The 19646-nt window shown below is 43.0% G+C and overlaps 3 protein-coding genes across 5 annotated transcripts in view; 2 read left to right on the plus strand and 1 right to left on the minus strand.

The window, feature by feature from the left end:
- The window catches only part of ppp1r9ala (protein phosphatase 1 regulatory subunit 9A-like A), a 30737-nt gene extending 20337 nt beyond the window's left edge, over positions 1-10400 (plus strand). The window contains exons 4-20 of one of the 3 annotated variants that reach the window (XM_034213264.1): positions 52-172; positions 502-606; positions 1397-1532; positions 2869-3030; positions 3165-3218; positions 3931-4160; positions 4316-4412; positions 4492-4612; positions 4782-4933; positions 5393-5693; positions 5770-5827; positions 5913-5984; positions 6291-6486; positions 7003-7047; positions 7932-8048; positions 8942-9130; positions 9338-10400. In XM_034213264.1, the coding sequence (XP_034069155.1) occupies positions 52-172; positions 502-606; positions 1397-1532; positions 2869-3030; positions 3165-3218; positions 3931-4160; positions 4316-4412; positions 4492-4612; positions 4782-4933; positions 5393-5693; positions 5770-5827; positions 5913-5984; positions 6291-6486; positions 7003-7047; positions 7932-8048; positions 8942-9130; positions 9338-9496 (2315 nt within the window). In that variant the 3' untranslated portion in view covers positions 9497-10400. The remainder of the gene's footprint in view (positions 1-51; positions 173-501; positions 607-1396; positions 1533-2868; positions 3031-3164; positions 3219-3930; positions 4161-4315; positions 4413-4491; positions 4613-4781; positions 4934-5392; positions 5694-5769; positions 5828-5912; positions 5985-6290; positions 6487-7002; positions 7048-7931; positions 8049-8941; positions 9131-9337) is intronic. The other 2 variants (XM_034213265.1, XM_034213266.1) reach the window with 2 other exon arrangements.
- A 268-nt stretch (positions 10401-10668) lies between these two features.
- Positions 10669-16143, minus strand: pdk1 (pyruvate dehydrogenase kinase, isozyme 1). The gene is given in 12 exon segments (XM_034213267.1): positions 10669-11881; positions 11969-12082; positions 12518-12628; positions 12740-12857; positions 12920-12983; positions 13328-13405; positions 13525-13620; positions 14828-15012; positions 15103-15161; positions 15239-15373; positions 15375-15394; positions 15719-16143. Coding segments are annotated over 12 exon segments (1221 nt in total). The 5' UTR covers positions 15819-16143; the 3' UTR covers positions 10669-11740.
- Positions 16144-16855: 712 nt separating this feature from the next.
- nup62l (nucleoporin 62 like) lies at positions 16856-19547 on the plus strand. Its single transcript, XM_034213500.1, is given in 5 exon segments — positions 16856-17486; positions 17716-18430; positions 18432-18972; positions 19073-19171; positions 19173-19547. Coding segments are annotated over 5 exon segments (1713 nt in total). The 5' UTR covers positions 16856-17188; the 3' UTR covers positions 19233-19547.
- Positions 19548-19646: the final 99 nt, after the last annotated feature.

Raw genomic sequence — 19646 nt, forward strand, 5'->3', positions numbered from 1 at the left:
TCCACTCTTTATACCAGCCCTATAAAATCTTTGTCATTTGTTTGCCTTCAGGAGACAATGGACTTGGCATCAGTATCATAGGAATGGGAGTAGGAGCTGACCAGGGTCTGGAGAAGCTGGGCATTTTTGTGAAAACCATAACAGAGAACGGAGCCGCTGAACATGATGGACGGTAAGTTTAAAATCACTGGTAATGTTTTCCATACAACCGGAAACATGGTCCACACACTGCATCAACACAACAGTTTTTAATGTTTCGCCATCTAGGAAATGCACATTCCCCCAGGGCCCTGTAATGAACAAGACTCAAACAACCAGATTTATTTATAACTGCACAAAAACATGAGGGAAAAAGTGTGTACTTCTGTTTCCCAGGCATTCTGAATGTGTTGTATTACCAGCTTCAATGAGACTACTGTACTGTATGGTTGTTTTGAACTATCTACTACTATTACCCCATGTGGAATCCCTCCTCATAATAACTATCTTCTGTGTCTCCAGCATACAGGTGAATGACCAGATAGTGGAGGTGGATGGGACCAGTCTGGTGGGCGTCACACAACTGTTTGCTGCAACTGTCCTGAAGAACACCAAAGGCACAGTGAGGTCAGCTCAAAGCCCGTGTCCTCGCGCCTTCAAATCAACCTTATTCAAAAGATCTTAATGATGACCAGGGTCTCTTCGGTCATTAAAAAACCTGGAAAAGTCATGGAAATTCAAAATGCTAATTCCAGGCCCTGGAAAAGTTATGGAAAACAATATTTTCCCCAAAGTTTTGGAAAAGTCATGGAAATGTAACTAAAGTTGCATCAAATATAATTTATATTTTATCTAATCGCCGAAATAGTAATACTATAATGATAATAAATACTGTATCGCATTTAACTGACGAGGTATTTTGCTGGTGAGAGATTTTAGTTGTTTTAGCCTGTAGAAGCTAGTAAGCCTACTATTTGATTTGTTTTAGATAGGCACAACATGTTTCATATGCAGACCTTATTTTCCTGTTCCATGTTAAAATAAACCATTTTCAGTGGTACCGCTGAGAAAGAGAAAATAGGTAAAGGTCATGGAAAAGTCATTGAAAATCATTGGTGAAAAAGTGTATGAACCCTGGATGACAAGACTGAGCCACTGTTAACACAATTAAAAGGGGTTTAACAGTTGAGTTGTTTAATCTCCTGACAGTCTAGAATTATTCATGTTTTTTTAATTTATGTGAAATAGGCAACACACATATTGTGGCATGGAAATGATTTAGAATGAAACGCCCACACATGATAAGGACAGGGCTGAACTGCGTCTCGTCATTTGCATTTCCCAGTAGCAAGTTAGACTGCACAGACAGACGTTTTCTTTATATGGGGCACTAACACATTGTTCTCTAAAATAACAGGTTCCTGATTGGACGGGAGAAGCCAGGAGCGCAAAGCGAGGTAGCCCGCCTTATAAGTGAGACACTAGAGCAGGAGAAGCACCAGGAGCAGGAGCAACATCACCTGGACGACCCGTATGAACACTCTACAGAGGAAGTGAGTCATGAGCAGCGTTTCCGCCAGGGGGGCGTCTTGCCGTCATTTGACGCCATTATTCAGCTCGGAACGCTCTGAACTCGAGCTGAGGGCGTCCAAAAATAATAATAATTCGAGAGAAGATCGAGAGTTTTTATCGCTTGAAATGACGAAAGGGAAAAAGGACAAGGACATCCCTCTGTTGGAGGGGCAAAGGAGTCTGGTGGGATTCTTTTCGGAGTATTGAAGATCGTTTCCCCGACATCGGCGGTGCCTGCCACAGGACAACACGGAACGTGCATGATTTGGACGCGATGAGCGGGGGGGTTCTAGTGGAGCACGCGCGTGAATTGCGAGCGGCTCCGTGGTAAACTGTGGTAAAATGACTCACTAAAAAGAGCCGGAGTTCCCATCACTAACGTAAAGAGATAGTATCTATAGGGGATGGCTCAATTCAAAATTGAGCCGCCCCGAGAGCCACCCCTTCCCCCCCGCTCTCGGGGTGGAGGGGGGATATAGAGATAGTATCTATAGGGGACGGCTCGATTCAAAATTGAGCCGCCCGAGAGCCCTGGTCTGGCAGAAACACTGGTCATGAGACATGGAAACGTTTCTGACTTGTGAGGATTAAGAAGTTCCCTTTTTAAATGTAGGTTTAATTGGCTGTTGTGAAGCGTCCATATATGTCAGAAAGTCATACATGTATTTGTGTATGATTTAAGTGCCCAGTTAGATATATCTAAGAGTCCCAGTTGTATTAATGACATAGATGTTGATGTGGATGCTATTTTACATTTCGGACTGTCATAATTAATATTGTTCTGTTAGGACATGAACCCTGATTTAGCCCCCTTTGCCACGCCCAGTCAAATCCCTCTTAGCTCAACCAGGAAATGAGCAGCTGGCTGCGAGCAGGCCATGTGTCACCATTATGCTGCGTTGGAAGGTGTTCAGTCCATCGCCGCCTGTCTGCCAGAGTTGTGAAATATGTGCTTTCTGAAGTTCAAGCTGCTACAAGCACCTGTTTTTGCAATAATGTAAATACTTAACAGAAATGTACAGTTTCATTTTTGGGAGGAAGTAGACCTTTTTCAGTGTTTTTCCTTAGGTAAACACATTGAGTAAAGTTTTGGTGATAGTCTTGTTATCCACTTTATTATAGCCAAACTCCTGCAGTGCCTCCCTGTGAAGCAGCCCACCAATGTTTGGTTTTGATCTATTGATTTCAATGTTCCCTTCAGACTGTGATGAAATGTGCCACTGGGAGTGGTGTTGACACATGCTGAGCACCTTCCTGAGCACCTTCCTGAGCATAAAGGGTGTGTCATTGTTTGCTAAATGTGATGTCATGTTTCAGGAGGAGCCCTATGAGGAGGAGGAGGACGGAGTGGAGGAGAGGATTTTGTGCTCCAGTTTCTCCCCAACAGAGAACGCAGAGCTGTATGAGCTGCCTGATTCAGAGGCTCTGTTTCTGCCAAGCAACATGGACAGCTCTCAGATGGTCTTCAAGTTCAAAGAGGTATCACCCACTCCATGACTATCAGTCTAATGGGATTTCAATTATACATCCAAATGTCTCATTCGGTTTAAATAACGTAATATTATAAATAACATGCAATATAGGAAGTAACCAGATTTTTTTTTGTTTCCTAGCTGCAGCTCAAACACGGCATTGTTGCAGCCGAAATAAATCAACTAAAGGAGAAGGTATGTTGAAGATTAAATCAACTTTTCCTTTTTCCTATTGTCTGACTTTACAAGTGTTCTATGTACAGGGTGTCTGCGGGGTCTTAAAAAGTATTAAAAGTTGACAAATCAATTTAGCGAAAATTAAGGCTATTAAAAAGTATTAAAGGGCATTTTCCAAGGTATTACATTTTGTAGCTTGTTTTCAATAAGTATATAAATGGTCCAAAGAGGTTGTATTCTACAATCTGCCTGAATGTAATCATTGCGTAGGTGTGTAGTGTGATTCTATGTAGTTTATTTCTGGCATCCCGTTGGATTTGACGTCATCTGAACAGGACATCGCACGCTCACTGCTTGATAGCGCGCGAAGGTCCGTTTACGCCGGTTGTTAAACAACATCGTTATGGGGAAATGCAAGTTTGCGTCCACATGGTTGGAAGATAAGGAGGAAGGACAATCAATACTGTATATAGTAAATGTTGCGTCAATGTAACCGGTTAAAACTCAAAGTGGCGATGAGGTCTTAAAATGTATGGAAAGGGTCTTAAAAAGGTCTTAAAAGGTATTAAATCTGACTTCAGGATTCCTGCGTATACCCTGTATTTACAGTAGGTTGTTAAGTCAAGACAAAATCCAAGACCTTGTTCTTTTAAATGACTAATTCATACTAAACGTCAAACTGTGGCCCACTGTTCATTCAGTTTAGTAACACGCCCCCATCTCTGAACAGCTAAGGTTATCTGGGGAGGACAGATCCTTGTGGGAAGCCAGGGAGTCTGCACTGGAGCTAAAGATGGAGGAAAGCAACAACAACACCCAGAAGTTTGAGACTTACTGGCTGGAAGCCCAGAGTCTTTGTAAAGTCGTAAATGAACAATTAGCTGAGACCCAGGCCCAGCAGGAGACTCTGGACAAGAAGTACAACAAGGCCAAGAAACTGCTCAAGGACTACCAGCAGAAGTGAGTTCATCCTGACTTCCATAACTTCAGTCATTCACCTGAGTCATCTCATCACTATAATACATCCTGGAATAGAAATGTTCAAAGATAAACATATAGATTAGACTGTGTTTACAGATTTAGGACTAATCAGCATTTCCTTGTTTCCTCCCCAGAGAGATAGACTTTGTGAAGAAAGAGGAGGAGCTGAAAAAAGTTCTAGATGAAAAAGACAAGTGCTACAAGGATCAGCTGGGGAGCTTACAGAACAGGGTAAGATTAAAAAGCGTATGCACCACAACAGTGTTGCGGGAGACAGTAAAATGAGCATTGAGTGTTGTTTTGTCCACAGATAGCTCTCCTGGAGTCCGGCGCAGGCGTGGAGCGTCACAGTGGTCCGGGGTCAGGAGCAGACGAGAGATTGATCGGCCCAGACCCCGTCACCAGCACACAGTCTGTTGACTCAATACCAGGTACACAGAGTTACTAGGATAAAACTTAAACGGAAGTACACATGTCACACTTATATTGCGTGATCTGTAAATGATTAACAAGCATCCATATTGAGCTCCAGTGACCCTGGTAAATGATTAAAAGTGTGCACATTGTGTTGTGACTTATTGTTTATGTTCTCTCCCGTAGAACAAGACTGGAGCGAGTGTGTTCCTGAGACTGAGCGCTTGGACACCAGTGCTCACAGAGCTAAGGGCCTGCTGGCTCAGAAGGCCAAACGTCAGCTGCCGTCTCGCAGCAAACTGAAGGAGAGCCTGGCAGGGGCTTCAGGTCACGCTCAGGTCAGACAGGAACAGCTGGTAGTTAGTGATTGCTATGTTGTTTGAGCATTTGGAGTAAACAGTCCTTAGGTCAAGGTACGATGCCTGGAACCCCATCAAGGCATGTCAAGCTCAATCTTACAGGCTAAAGAAACTTAACTTGGTGAATATGAGCTGCCCTATAACAGTGAAACAGTAGGGATTTTATTCAGTGATGCTGGCTGACAATTGTACTGCTAATTATTCTGTGGCTAATTGGTCAATTAGATCAACTCTCTGTTGAGGCAAGCAAATGGCCTTAAGATACTACCAGCTGTTCTCAAATACAATAGGGAACATACTTGAGTGTTTTGCAAAACAAAAACACACGCTCATCACTGAGCAGGTCAGAACTGAAGATCAGAGCGTTCAGTTGTATAATAACATTTGATCTCCTCTTCCTTGCATTGTCCTTGTAAATAATAAGCTTTGTCCCAACAGGACTCTGAAGAAGATGAGGATCAGGAGGAGCAGGAGTCCCCCAGGAGGAGGAGGTCCATCCAGGAGAGCCTGTCCCTCCCCGTGCCTGTCTGCTATCCTGGGAATGGACAGAAAGGGGATCCAGGAGAAAGAAGAGATGGCTCCAGGAGTAAGGCTGAGCTCTCACAGGGAGAGAGTGCTGAGAGCAGCGGGAGTCCTTCTTTGTGTTCTCCAAAAGACATCTCGTCCCCGCACTCCCCCTCTGGATTAATGCGGAATGTTAAGAAAAGGGAACCGAAAGGGAAAAACAAAGACTCCAAAGGTATGCGACACCAAAATGTGACGGCTGCAGCGCTTCCTGTTGCATTTTCACTCTAACCCCTTTTGTTTCATTTCAGAGGATCTAAATGAGGTCTCCTCAGCAGGGAAACCTAAAAGGAGATTTCCAGACTTTGGGTGAGTCTCCATGGTGATCACTGTCATTTGTCTCCAGATCAGCATCTTTTCAGCACTAACTAAACATGTTGATGCTCATCAACAGAGGCCTCCGGAAGTCGGGAGGCAAAGGGAAAAAACACGACAAGGAGGCGATGAGAGTGTCTTTGGACAGCAGGTACGTAAATGTTAAATCATAATTAAATGTAAAGGTGAGAAATATCATTTGAGTAAATGTTTGGCGACATATATATATATTTCTTTATGAATTATTCATGGTAACCAGTACAGTTAATGCCTGAATTGAGTTAGTATGACTTGAATCCATGTAACTATCCGTGTAAATATTGAACTACACAAAACCAGATTCCTACCTTCTTGCTGCCAAATCTTAAATCGTTTTTTCCTCCTATATTAGACTTAGTCATTGTGTTTTAAGTCCCACGTGTGAATAACTGTATATTCCTCTTTCTCCGATGCCCAGGGGATCAGCAGAGATCCTGGAGGAGTCTGGAGGAAACCTTTCTCCTGCAGACTCCATGACGTCCATCCCCACCTGCATGCCCTTCTCCTGGTTTGGAGACAAAGACAGAGACAGAGAGCCCTCGTCCTCCAGCAGCAGTCTGCCGTACGCTGCCACCGAGACCAGCAGCGAGCAGAGCCAGGACCGCAAGAACAAGGTATGTGACTATTACAGGAAGTAGAGCAGAACGTTTACTAGTAACGTCGTAGATATTGACATATAATATCAATAGGGGTCACAAACTTGATCTCCTTGTCTCCGCCTTTATCATAATATATTCTATCTTCATTAAAAGAGTAAAAGTAGTATAAACGTAACAGGAGGCAGGATCCAGACGTGTGCCGTCATTGACTAGTTCTTCTAATTAAGCTACATTAGCAATAACTGGACCCATCTGTTAGCCAGAGCGCTAGCACTGAAGCATTTGGTGGCTTTTCAATGAGTTTGCAAATAGTGACACCACAAACACACTCGTGGCTCTCTGCCACACAGGCTGCGGTCGCTCTGGCGTTCTTACGATGCTGTTTAATTAGTTCAAGACACGGGTTCAACCAATAAGAAAATAGTAACCTAGAGAAAAGTTTGGGTTTGGGACTCTTTGAAATATGGTACTTTGTGTCAGTGATTTGCTGCCTGGACGTTGACCTCACTGAACCGTGTTTTCTCTAAACAGACAAATCTCTCCTGGTCCTCTTTATTCAGTCGCTCATTAGATTTGGTACAGTATACAGATCCTTGTTTTACCTTTTGATTTGAGATGCCTCTGTAGAGATTACTAACAAGTAGAGTTTTGAGATATGCAAGTTCTCCCCACAACAAATCCTTTAAATCATTCACTGTTTCTTTGGAACTGGGTATGTGGTTTTGTTATTAGAAAACTAAAGTGATCACATGTTTCATATATCCACTTTTTAAAAGCATTGTGGCTTGAATAATAATAATAATAATAATCTATAAGAGGAAATAATGAAGCCAAAACTAGTTGTTTGGGCTCGTTGCTCCAGCTAATCGCAAGTTTAATCCGAGGTTTGTTGTAACATCAACACCTAACTGTTCTCACTAACTTTCATTACGCAACCTGATTGATAACCTGTGTGATTATTACGCTGCATTCAAAGTAAACTGCATATGAACTTGCAGATAGCTGCTGCAACAGCTGGTCTAGATCATATTCCATGATTCCAAATGGAACACACATTGTGTCTGAAAAACAAGCCACAGTTAGAATATAATACCTCTCATGATCACATAGTTAAACCCTTAGCTTCTGCTCAAGTGAATGAAAAAACACAACCCCATACCTAACTTTTTGTATAATTAGTTGTAGTTTAGAGGTTGTGTAGTTTTGGTGGTGGATTTCTTTTTTGTATCACCTTGAATGTTGTGCTACATAGTGTCTTGGAGATCACAGTCACTCTCTGCTTAACCACTTGCCTTAATCCCAGTTTGAATCATTCATTATAATCATTGTAGTCCTTATGAAAACTGCACTCGCTCCTCACACCTGTAGTGTTGTAAATGTGTGCTTCTCCTAGTGAAGAAGAACTGTTGTTTGCTGATGTGTTGCTTTAGTAAACGGTTCCTTGTTTCCACTTGTTCCAGAGTTTTTCAGTCATAGATGATTCTAGCGCTGCCAGTCCCAGTACAGAGCTCTCTGGGTTAGTCGCTGAACCCAATCTGTCTGGGCGCTCACACACTTTAATCTTCTCTTCCAGCGAGGTGAGTGCTCTCCTTGTTGCGCATTCACAAAAGCCGTGTGGGACGCCTTGATGCGGCTGAAAGGGGACATTCTCAAGCATGCTCTTTGAGCCCCCCCCCTTTCAGAGCTGCGATGAACTTGTGAAGGCAGAGGGGATAGAAGAGAGCTGCATGTGTGTGTTAAACAAGTCTCTGACTCAGCTTTTATTAAGGCAGATGTGATGTATTGGTTTTTGTACTATTTTGTTTCCTCTGTTAAACTGTCAACCAGTGCTTCATGTCCTTTACAAGCTGTAGCCCACCACAGAACCGTGCTGCCTGCTCTGCTGCCTGCTCGGTGGTGCTTCAGCAGCAGCAGCAGGATCTCATATTAAACGTTCCAGTGTCTCTCTCAGTGGAACATGCAGTATGCACACACACACACATGTAGCCCTGCATCTGAGAATGTTTTGGGTATTTTCGCATGTTTTCTGGGTGCTGCTTTGGAAGTTTGAACAATGCACACAGCTTTGTTCAACAGAACGTGCGCTACATGTTCTTCTTGTTGTTATGCAAATGCTCAAGTTGGCTTTACCTTCTTTTTTTTAAACAGAAATACAGAACCGAGCTGCACCCCCATTAACTTGACTTTTTTTCCACCTATGAAAATAATACATTGGATGAAATCTTTTCCAACAGCATTGTTAGACGACATCAACTATATATGTTTGTCTTTATAATGTTTTTGTTCCCTGTGAATACTCAACACTGAACAATACTTGTGTCTTTAGAGTACAGCAACATATGACTTTCTGCACCCTGCACAGAAATGTCCACAATTATGTATTTGAACAAAAAGGATAAAATGGTGACGCTGTGAAGCGAGAGTGTTTTCAGGTTTCTAATATATGCCGGTATTGTCTGTGTGTCTGCAGACTCTGGATGATGAACCAATAACTACAGGGAAAGAGTATCAGTGGCAGAACCGGCCCGTCTCTGAATGGACCAATCAGCAGGTCTGTCACTGGCTGATGGGCATGAATATGGACCAATACACTCCTGAGTTCACAGCGAAGGGCGTGGACGGCCAGCAGCTCCTGAACCTGGACAGTGACAGGTTGAAGGTAAAAACACAGCAATATCAGATGAATGGCCTCTGAACTACCTGTATAATAACAGTTAAAAGATGATGGTATTTAATCGTGTTTTTAATTATATTCCATTATTATAAAATGCCTCTTTGATTACAAAAGCCTTTTCAGCCTTTGACTGCCACGCTGTGGACAGAACATGGTAGCATTATTTTAAAATCTGCGCCCTTTGTCCAACAGGCACTCGGTGTGTCGAGTCAGAGCGACCGTTCGAATATGAAGAAGAAGCTGAAGGACATGCGCAAGGCCCAGGAGAAGATGGAGAAACAGAAAGAGAAGAAAGAGAAGGAGGTGCGGCGCAGCGGGAAACTTCCAGTCAGTCCGGACTCTTTCTGCTGAGCCAGCAGATCTGTTCTCTGAATGATGCAGCTCATAAAGTTCCTCTCTACCCTGAGCAGCCCTCTTTATTCTCCTGGTGCCGTGATGTTCCTCCAACAGAACACCTGCAGGAGTGTAACCTGTCCCACTGAGAGACACGTCACTCTTCCTGTTCCTCCCCCATAACACACACAAACCATTCTGACTGAAAGATGGGGAATGTCAAAAAACCTGGGTATGTGACCAAAAGACGATCCTAACATTTGTTACCACTAAAAAGCTAGAGGCTCTAATGTAGTTGTTGAGATCACGCACACATTTACCAATGGAAGTCAAATGTATACTGCTTTTTCAGCATTTTATATTTTTGCTAGTATAACTCACCTGTTTCCATGTACTCTGCTGCAGGAACGGATATTGTACAGTACAGATAAAAGCACTATATTTGTCTTTTAAGCTTCAATGAGCGACAAGGTTTTAAATGTATAAAAAAGTTTTATACATGTGCTTATTAACTGCATATCTTTTTTTTTACTTTACCATACCATTGTACATTTTTCTACTAAGTAGAATAGCTGTGGTTTTTGCTGAATGAAAAGCAGCAAACAGATCAGATGTGGCCGAGGGGAGTTCTGCTTCTGTCCCCTGTGTGTGGAGGATGGTACCACGGTGCTCTGAGTAAACACACACAGCATGCAGGTCTGCTACACACACACACACACAGCGCCGCTCCATCAGGCGGCAGGTGTGTCTACGACAAGGACTTTTGTGAGTCCAGAACTGCTTCTTTTCTTCTTCTCGTGCATGACTCCATGTTCTGTATGCAATACGACATGTTGGACTACAAGAAAATCGTGTTTTCCACATCTTCTAAATCAGAGAAATACTTGGTACATACAGCATCAATAAACTAATTTTCACTTTATGTGGTATCCTTGTTTTTGTACGAGTCTCATAGCTCTATTTAATTTGGCTGTGTGAGAGTACTTTCTTGTATATTGATTGATAAAAAGACACCAGAGAAATAATACATTCCTATACGGCGCTTTTAAAAACGTGATGTTATTCGTTTAAACCTACTTAAGGCTGTAGTTTGTTTTGTTTTATGTACTCATAAAATATGTCACGAATACTTTTGGAATCTGTCCCATCCATCTATAATTCACTCAGGAGATGTTTGACACAAATAACCATCTGTTGGTTTGAAATGTTTATTTTTCACTGAACATGATCCATACAGAACAAGGAAAATGACAGAATGAGTCTTTATAATACACCACAGCAACCCAGAAATAGTTAGCTCTCATACTGCATTGATACCTTTTGTGAGAAAAAACCAGCAGCCTCTTTCCAAGTGTGGCAATACCTTATTTGCAAACTGAGAATTTTAAAAGTAAACTAAAGTGTTCCTAACCCAATAAAACCTCTCAGCCAACTTCCCGACAGCTTTTCTGAATTCCAATTATTCAGTTGACTTTTGTTGCATTAAGAACCCGTCACAGATGGCAAATCAAACATGTTTTAAGATGTCCTCGACTAAAGAATAAATACCCTAAATAAAAACCATTTTAACCAATAAGACTTATCAGCAGCATCCTCCAACAGACGTAAAAACAAGCAGCGTTTAAAGTGTGTAACAAGTTGTCCTTTCCTTACAAGCTTTCACCTTCACGCAGAGCATAAGAGATGCACACAGACGGACCGTAACAGTTGAAGTTTAGCTTTCAGCAAAACACAGCTCCACAGACACAGCTCACACCATGCAGAGCGTTTCAGGGATTTCATAGGCTTGTTTTAAGTTAGTCACAGATATATTGTTAATCATAGGTTGGTTAATAACGGCAATCTTTGGACAGAAATGCCAAAATACGTTTGACGGAAACAGTGATAACTTAGTCTCTACTGTCCTCGGTTTAAAAACATTCTTAATGAGAATGATATTTTATATTGCCCATATGTTGTTGACGTTTTTTAAACCATACTTTCACAGCAAGCTGTGGTTTTACAGAAACCTGGTCCAGTTGACTCCCAGTCCCTGCCATTAAAGGTCCCATAAGGAATAACAAAGGAAACTGTTTTATTTAATTGAGGCTTCTCGACTCCAACATTTTCATCATTACAAAACTAATGCCCACTACGAAGAATATGGCACGAAATCTTTGTCCTGTTTTCTTATTCTTTCCATACAACGAAATCTAAACTGATGTATTGCCATCTCACACACCAAACCATTCGTTACCAAGCACCTCCGGTAGCCATTTGGATCTAGAAGCTGCGAAACGTGGTCATGTCCTTGGGCTCCTTGCTGGGGACGCACCAGTCGTCCGCCTCTTGGATAATCTTGTAGTGTTTCCATGCCGACTTGTTGTACACAGGGAGCCTCTCAATGGACTCTGTGGAGAGCGCCCTAACAAGGGAATTTAGAAAGGAGAGTTCAAATACAAAGTAAATACTGTCTGAAGAAACACACAAACACACTTTAAACTCTGTTACCCGGATGTAGATCACAGCGTCGGTTCCATACCCCTCCAGAGAGTACAGCTTCAGGTCGCCCTGGAAGTACCGGGCGTACAGACGAGAGATCGGCAGGCCGTACCCGTAACCAGCCTGGAGGAAAAAAAGAATTATTCTTCCACCCCTTTCAAAAAAACAAGACTCAAGCCAAACAATCTAAAACATCAGAGCAGTTGGTAGTGATTCTTTGGCACTGGAACAGTCAGATTTCTGTGTAAGCGGCAAAATATGAGGAAGATAAGCAATGTTTGATGAATGTGCTCTTGTTAAATATCAAAGAGTCCTCAGTTCTCCCTATCTGCTGCTTTCAGTATTCTGCTCAAATGCAACATATGGCTTGCTAAATTCAAAGGATAATATTTATGTTATTAAACGTGAAGCTGAAAACAAAAGCACCATTTTTTTTTATTTCAATTTGCACTCTATTTTAAGTAACTAAAACATCTCAGTCAATCTCAGAGTATTGCAGTGTGCTTTTCACAAACTTTAAAATGGCCACAATAAGAAAACGATGCTCGTAGTACTGACCAGCGGAGCGGCGCGGGCCCCGTCGATGCTGGGTCGAGGAGCTGTGGAGTACGTGTAGGTGAACAACCGGTCAATTTTGCGCAGCGGCACGCCTCCTCCACGATCGCTCACCTGAAGAAAAACATAATTATTGAACAGTATCTTCATAGAATAACTCCATTTTCAGTTTCTCCAGGAGTTTATACTGGTTAGTAAAGATGAATGGATGCAGCACAGATGTACCTTGACTGTCAGATCTTCAGTCCCCAGAGCCACCTGTGCATGGATGGGAGGATACTCCATGGCATCGCCGTACAACTCCATGGTGGCACGCATGGCGTTCTGCAACAATGAAAGCACCCTCAACAGTTGAGCATGAAGAGAAAGGCTGTCCAACTATGAGGTTGATAAAACAAATCCTACCTTAAAAGTTCAAACACCATATGATACAAGTGAGATGGGACGTAGACCACCGTGATGGGTGAAGCTGTTCAAATAACCAAAGATAAGACAACATTTCATCAGATACTGAATCAAGCCATTCATATGTATTCATTCATAATGCAACCTGAATTGCTAGGGATAGTTCATATTTCTGACTATAGTCTAGTACTTTTCCATAGTCAGTCCATTGCCTACAGTAGTTTAATATTACTGTATTAGTTTTTTTTTTTTTACAATACTGACTATGGGAAAGAATCTCACGGAATCCCACTTTAAAGCATCTGAACTTTAAGATAATCATTTGATATAAAAATAAATGTATTTGCCTTTAATGTACATAATTAAAAGTGTCTGTGTAACTGAACATGTGTGACCAACATGAATTACCTTTGAATTCCTCCAGCACCAGCTCAGGAGAGTTCATGTAGTACCGGTCACAGAGGTTTCGGGCATTTTCATACGCATCTATAAGGAAGAGGTTTGTTTGAGGGAAGAACAACAAATATCTTTTGAGTGACACTGACAGTGACACGTATCTGAGCACCTGTCACTGCATGTTCCTCATAAAGGGTTTGAGTTCTCACCTTTGATAACCGCGCTGACACGACAGTTAGGATCAATACTGCCGATGTGTTTGGGATGAGCTGGGTTCACCTTCACCTTCCCCCCGAAGAGGAGAGCTGGAATAAGACACAATAAATCAGACCATGCACTACACTATAGAAATTATTAATTAAATCCATACACAGTGCATCCAAAATATTAATGTTTTGACGTTTACTTCTCTCTAAACTAATTCATCAAACATCTTTTAATCCAAAATCTATCAAATGTTTTTTTTGGTTTTGTAAATTGATTAATTTTTTTCAATAGACTTTTAATGACACAAAACAAACTTAAAATGTGAAACCTTTTTGGCTCACTATAGATGTGACACCAACAATATAAATTATTCTCGCTCCTCCTCACTGCCTAATCTTCAGATAACAAAGAAAAGCAAACTCTAAATGTTGTTTCTGACTTCTGATACATACATTTGATGATATCTTAATGATCAAATCCCTAGATGTTATTTTGTAAATATTGGCTGAGATCATGTCATGATCATTTTGTCAGGCAATAACAACAATCTCCAAGTCTGGGCAGGTTAATCGTCCTTTGAGACAAGTCCTCGTTTCATTTCACTTGAATCAACATCTCATTGAAAATGAGCTCATATCCAGTCTCTGATAGTGTTACGTTATTATGAGAGTGCTCTGTTTGATTCTGAAATTGTGTGTGTGTGTGTGTGTGTCCGCATCTGTAGCCTGTTATTGTCTCATTATACCGCACTGTGAATGAATCAAAGTAAATATATAAGTGGTCATGAACACATCTGTCCATCAGACAGAGGGCTGCTGTGCCTCCTGTCATCATTAATGGACGTCTCTTTAAAATGACCGCTCAGAGGAGAGGAGTTCTCATTTCTCTAACCGCCTGCTGCTTCCCCTCCTCTCTCCTCGGTTCCCCTCCTCGGCTCCTCGGCTCGCATCTCCTGTGGGCGGGACTAAGTCTCGAGGATAGGAGTCGAGGAGGGGAGTTAGAGAAATGAGAAAGGGCCCCTGCTTCTCGTGGTTTCCTTGCGTCCCTCCATGCTTCCCTGGTGGGAGGGACTAGACGCAGGGAAACGACGCAAGTGAGGGAAGCAAGGATTTCATTTAACTGACCTGAGACGGGGCCCCAATCAGCTACAAAAGCAAGATGACTTTAGAAAAACAAGCCTCAAGTTTCCTGCTAATGGATCAACAGCCTCTTTTGAACACATCTACAAACAAGTGCATCTATTATATTATCGAGACATCACGTTGTTCATGAGATCACCATTTGTTATGAAGAGAATCTACTCACTGTGCTGGTTGAGCAACATCCTGATGGATATCCTGCTCATGTAGAAACGATCAAAAAAATACTGAACATTTTGGCTGACGACGGGGTCCGTGCCGTACGCCTCTTTGTACTCCACAACTCCCTGAGCCATGGTGGGAATTACATCATTGTGCCGATTTCTGACCTTTATAACCGCATCTGTGAAACTAAATAAAACAAAAACAATTACTCCAAGGTGATACAAATGAACACACAGGATTGGATCCTCATAAATATAACTGTTTTAATGTACTTACTCATATGTGACTTTTTCATCATCTGCATTTTTGTCTTTGAACTCAAGAATATCCTGAAACTCTGCATGTACCTGCACACAAAGAAAATCATTATTACCTTTTTGCAGAGTAATTTGAGAGGTTACTTTTAAAGAACTGAAGCTGCGTACCAGCCCTGCACCAGCTTCACTGATGGAGTCCGCAGTAAGTTGTCAGGCAACAGGTTGATCTCCTTCATGATGTTTGCCAACCTCACAGGTAACTCCTGTCTGAGGAAGGCGAAGGAGGTTTTTCTCACATGCATTTTCTGAGCCTGAAAACAAATACAAGAACATCAGAAATCTTGATATTATAATAAAATAATTGTATGAGAGCCTTTAAATGAGTAATCATTGATGCAAGTGTGTGTTCTGCTTCTGCTGATTGGTTTGGTGGGCTATTCAAGGGGTCACACGTGTGCATGAGAAAACCAGGGTAGATAGTTTTTTTAAACACACATTTTTCTTGTGAAAACTGATGTTTTTCAAGCCTTTTCAGGGCTCTAAAATGTTATCGAATTAAATAATCACACTATGTTTATTCCCCTGCTTTAAATATAGGCACAGATACATATGGTGTGTAGTGTGTTTACTCTTACCAAAATCCAGAAACTGCTTCATTGACAGAGGAGAGGGAGAGAATTTGGAGTAATAGTCAATGTCCTTAACACTGCTCCTCAGAAACCTTAAAATCCTCATTGTGACAGCTCCTGTGGCAGCGGACTATGTGGTTGAGAAGGTGTTAGAGGAAATAGCCTGTTTATTTAGTTTAAATATCCTTACAAGGGCATGCCCAGCTCAGACACGCAGTTAGAAAGCTAATCTTTGTTAGCTTACACGCTAACTCTGCTGCCCACAAACACACTGGTGAAATTAAGGTTCTCCTATAGATTGATGTGGTGACATTTGTGCATCCATAGTAACCGTTCAATATTTCGAAATCACCCTTTACTTAAAATATGAATTGCAAACATATTTCCAAAAATGTAAACATGGTATGTGCGAGCCAGCTAACCCAGAGAGTCATGACAACGTCAAGATAGTAGATGTGGGTATCTTTGTTTAGACACGCTTAAAAAAACCGTAATGGATTAGATATGTTCAGGTTTAATTTGTAATGACAATATTATCGAAACACAAAAACTCATATACAATGATTGGGATGTTTTATTTTTGAATGCACAACAAGTATTGGGTACAAGCTTTAAAAAAAAAAGTAAACATGAAAAAAAAGTGTGAATTCCAATGTTAACTACTGCAGCCGTTAACAATACAACATGTGCTTTGTGTTCTTCACCTTGTAAAGCAATATCTTGTCTTTTATATTAAGTTTCGTTTTTTGTTAGTCTGCTTTTTGTTTTACTTGCGACGGTGTACACAACTGTTTTATTCGGCAACGATAGCGAGCCATTTCTATCAGATTTGATATTTGATAGCCATCATTTTGCAGGCGCCTGTGCTAAATATTTTAGTATTAGCCTACTTTTTGGCAACAGATAATTTCTGCGTGGAGAGTTGATTTCTTGATTTAGATCAGTACTCTTTGGGAAATAGGGGGTTAGATATTGGGTTTGGTTTCCCTGAAACTTGTTCTTCAGGCAATAAACTGTACCAATCAGATTTCAGCTGTGGTCTGATGAGTGCTGTGATTGGCCATTACACCTGTCTGTCTTCTAAAGGGAGGCGGGATTTATTTGCTGGCAGGCAACACTCAGGGCTAAAGTCAACAGTGTTTGGTCCTAATTTCTGCCGTCATTTCCTTTAGTGATCGACTGAAATGCCTGCTTGAAAAAAGTGCGACGCAGTTGGCCACGTTTTTGAGAAGGATATTGTGTTGGCTTTTGGTCGCTTTCTGGTTCAACACAATGTTTACAACCCGTGATTGACGTTATCAACCGTCGAAGCCTGAAAGAACCGTTGGAAATAAACGTTTCCTGGGTTACGTCAGTTCAGCTCGTATTTGTGACCCGCCAAAACCCGCAGAAGTTCAGCGAGGAAGTGACCATTTTGTGAGTTATCTGTTTACGATAACGTGACTTTGTGTTGAAGTTGTCCTTCTGCGAACCAAAATGAGTGGATTCAACTTTGGGCAAGCCTCCACTGGCTTTTCCTTCGGGACCCAGAAGCCCGCAGCCGCAGCCCCGGGCTTCGGCATGGCCAGCTCCACACCTGCGGCTCCGGGAGGCGGCTTCTCCTTCGGCACTCCGACTCAGGCCGTCGCCAACCCCAACCCGGCCGGCTCCTTTAGCTTTGGCACCCCAGCAGCGACCACAGCAGCCAGCGGAGGCTTTTCTTTCGGGAGCCCCGCTGCCTCATTTGGAATGGCCACTCCTCAACAAACAGCAGTAGCACCAGGGATGAGTATGGGCGCCCTCACCTGGGATGAGTATGGGCGCCGCACCTGGGATGAGTATGGGCGCCGCACCTGGGATGAGTATGGGCGCCGCACCTGGGATGAGTATGGGCGCCGCACAAGGGATGAGTATGGGCGCCGCACAAGGGATGAGTATGGGCGCCCCACAAGGGATGAGTATGGGCGCCGCACAAGGGATGAGTTTTGGCGCCGCACAAGGGATGAGTATGGGCTCCGCACAAGGGATGAGTATGGGCTCCGCAGCAGCTCCTCCAGCCGGGTCAGGGTTCACCCTGGGCACAGCTATGTCTGCACAGACCACCGCCCCTGCAACAGGGGGCTTCTCTTTTGGGACTCCTGCTCAAACTCAACCTGCAGCTCAACCCCAACTTGCAGCAGCACCAACAGCTGCAGTAACAGCAACTACAGGAGCAGGGGGTCTCTCTTTTGGAGGGTTCAGCTTTGGAGCAAACAAGGTCCAGGCGACCGCAGCAGCCACCACTGCTGCCCCTATCGCTGCACCTATCGCTGCCCCAGGAGGGGGCTTCAGCTTTGGTACAGCTGCTCCATCCAACCTCACTCTGGGTATGCAGCCTCAGCCAGCCCCTACTGCTGCAGCCACAACCGGCCAGGGTGGAGGATTTGCCTTTGGGATTAAACCCTCTACCACCCCGGCTCCTCCTGCCTCCATCCAGCCGACCCTAGCTACAGGCCCGTCTCTCTTTGCTTCACCCATCTCTGCAGCACCTGCGGCTGCGGCTGCTGCTGCTGCGGCTGCTGCTTCTGCCGCCGCCGCTACAACAGCGAGCCTTACAGGCTTCACTATGGGTGCAGCTCCAACTTTAGCTGCAAGCACTGCAGCTGCAACAACCACAGCAGCTGGTGGAGCTCTGGCTTTCATGCTCAAACCTCTTGGGGCAGCTACCATCACCTCTGCCTCTGTCCCTGCCGCCACTGCTTGCCGCTACAACAGGTGCTGTGACAGGCTTTTCACTGGGACTCAAACCTTCAACCGGCATGAGCCTCGCCGCAACAACTACAGCAACTGCAATCCCTACAACCACAGCTCCTCCAGTGATGACCTATGCCCAGCTGGAGGGTCTCATTAACAAGTGGAGTCTTGAGCTGGAGGACCAAGAGAGACATTTCTTACAGCAGGCTACTCAGGTGAACGCCTGGGACCGCATGTTAGTGGAGAACGGGGAGAAGATCACATCCCTGCACAAGGAGATGGAGAAGGTGATGAAGCTGGACCAGCGCAGGCTAAACCAGGAGCTGGATTTCATCCTGTCCCAACAGAAGGAGCTGGAGGACTTACTCTGCCCGCTGGAGGAGTCTGTGAAGGAGCAGAGCGGAACCATCTACATGCAGAACGCAGACGAGGAACGTGAAAGAACGTACAAGCTGGCCGAGAACGTGGACGCTCAGCTGAAGAGGATGTCTCAGGACCTGAAGGAGATCATCGAGCACCTGAACACATCCAGTGGCCCGGCAGACACAGTGACCCGGTAAGAGGAGGACTCATTCAAGTGTATTCTCTGACACATTTGTTGTTGCAAATTAAACTAACTTGTTTTTCTCTCTGTTTTCTCCTCCTCAGCTTCAGCAGATCTGTAAGATTCTCAACACCCACATGGATTCACTGCAGTGGATCGATCAGAACTCGGTTCTTCTGCAGAGAAGAGTGGAGGAAGTGTCCCAAATCGTGTGACAACCAGCGCAAAGAGCAGGAGAAAAGCTTTCGTTTAACATTTGACTGAACTGGAATTAACATGTATATTGATATAATGATAGTTCTCCTACAGTTGTCCCAAAGAGGGAACTCTCCTTAGGGGTTAAGATCTTTTTGATGCAAAACATTCATCACAATTCCTGTTTCCTTTATTCCTCAGCTGTTTTGAGTCGTTTGGTTGCATAAATATAATTATTTTCAATGCAATAGTTTTTATATAGAGTGGACAAAATAACGATTTGTTTCAATGTAAATGCAATGGTTGTTATAAAAAGTAAGATTAAATAATCTTTGGATTAAGGTGGTGTTTTCTTGGTTGGAAAATAAACATAAATGACATTTCTGTCCTTGTAATATTTGGATTTGATCAAATTATTTGATATCATATTTTCAAGAGATGTTCAGATTGTTAGTTTCCTGCTTTTATGAATCTGAAACAATT

This window comes from Gymnodraco acuticeps, unplaced genomic scaffold (genome assembly GCF_902827175.1).
Source record: "Gymnodraco acuticeps unplaced genomic scaffold, fGymAcu1.1, whole genome shotgun sequence".
NCBI lineage: Eukaryota > Metazoa > Chordata > Actinopteri > Perciformes > Bathydraconidae > Gymnodraco > Gymnodraco acuticeps.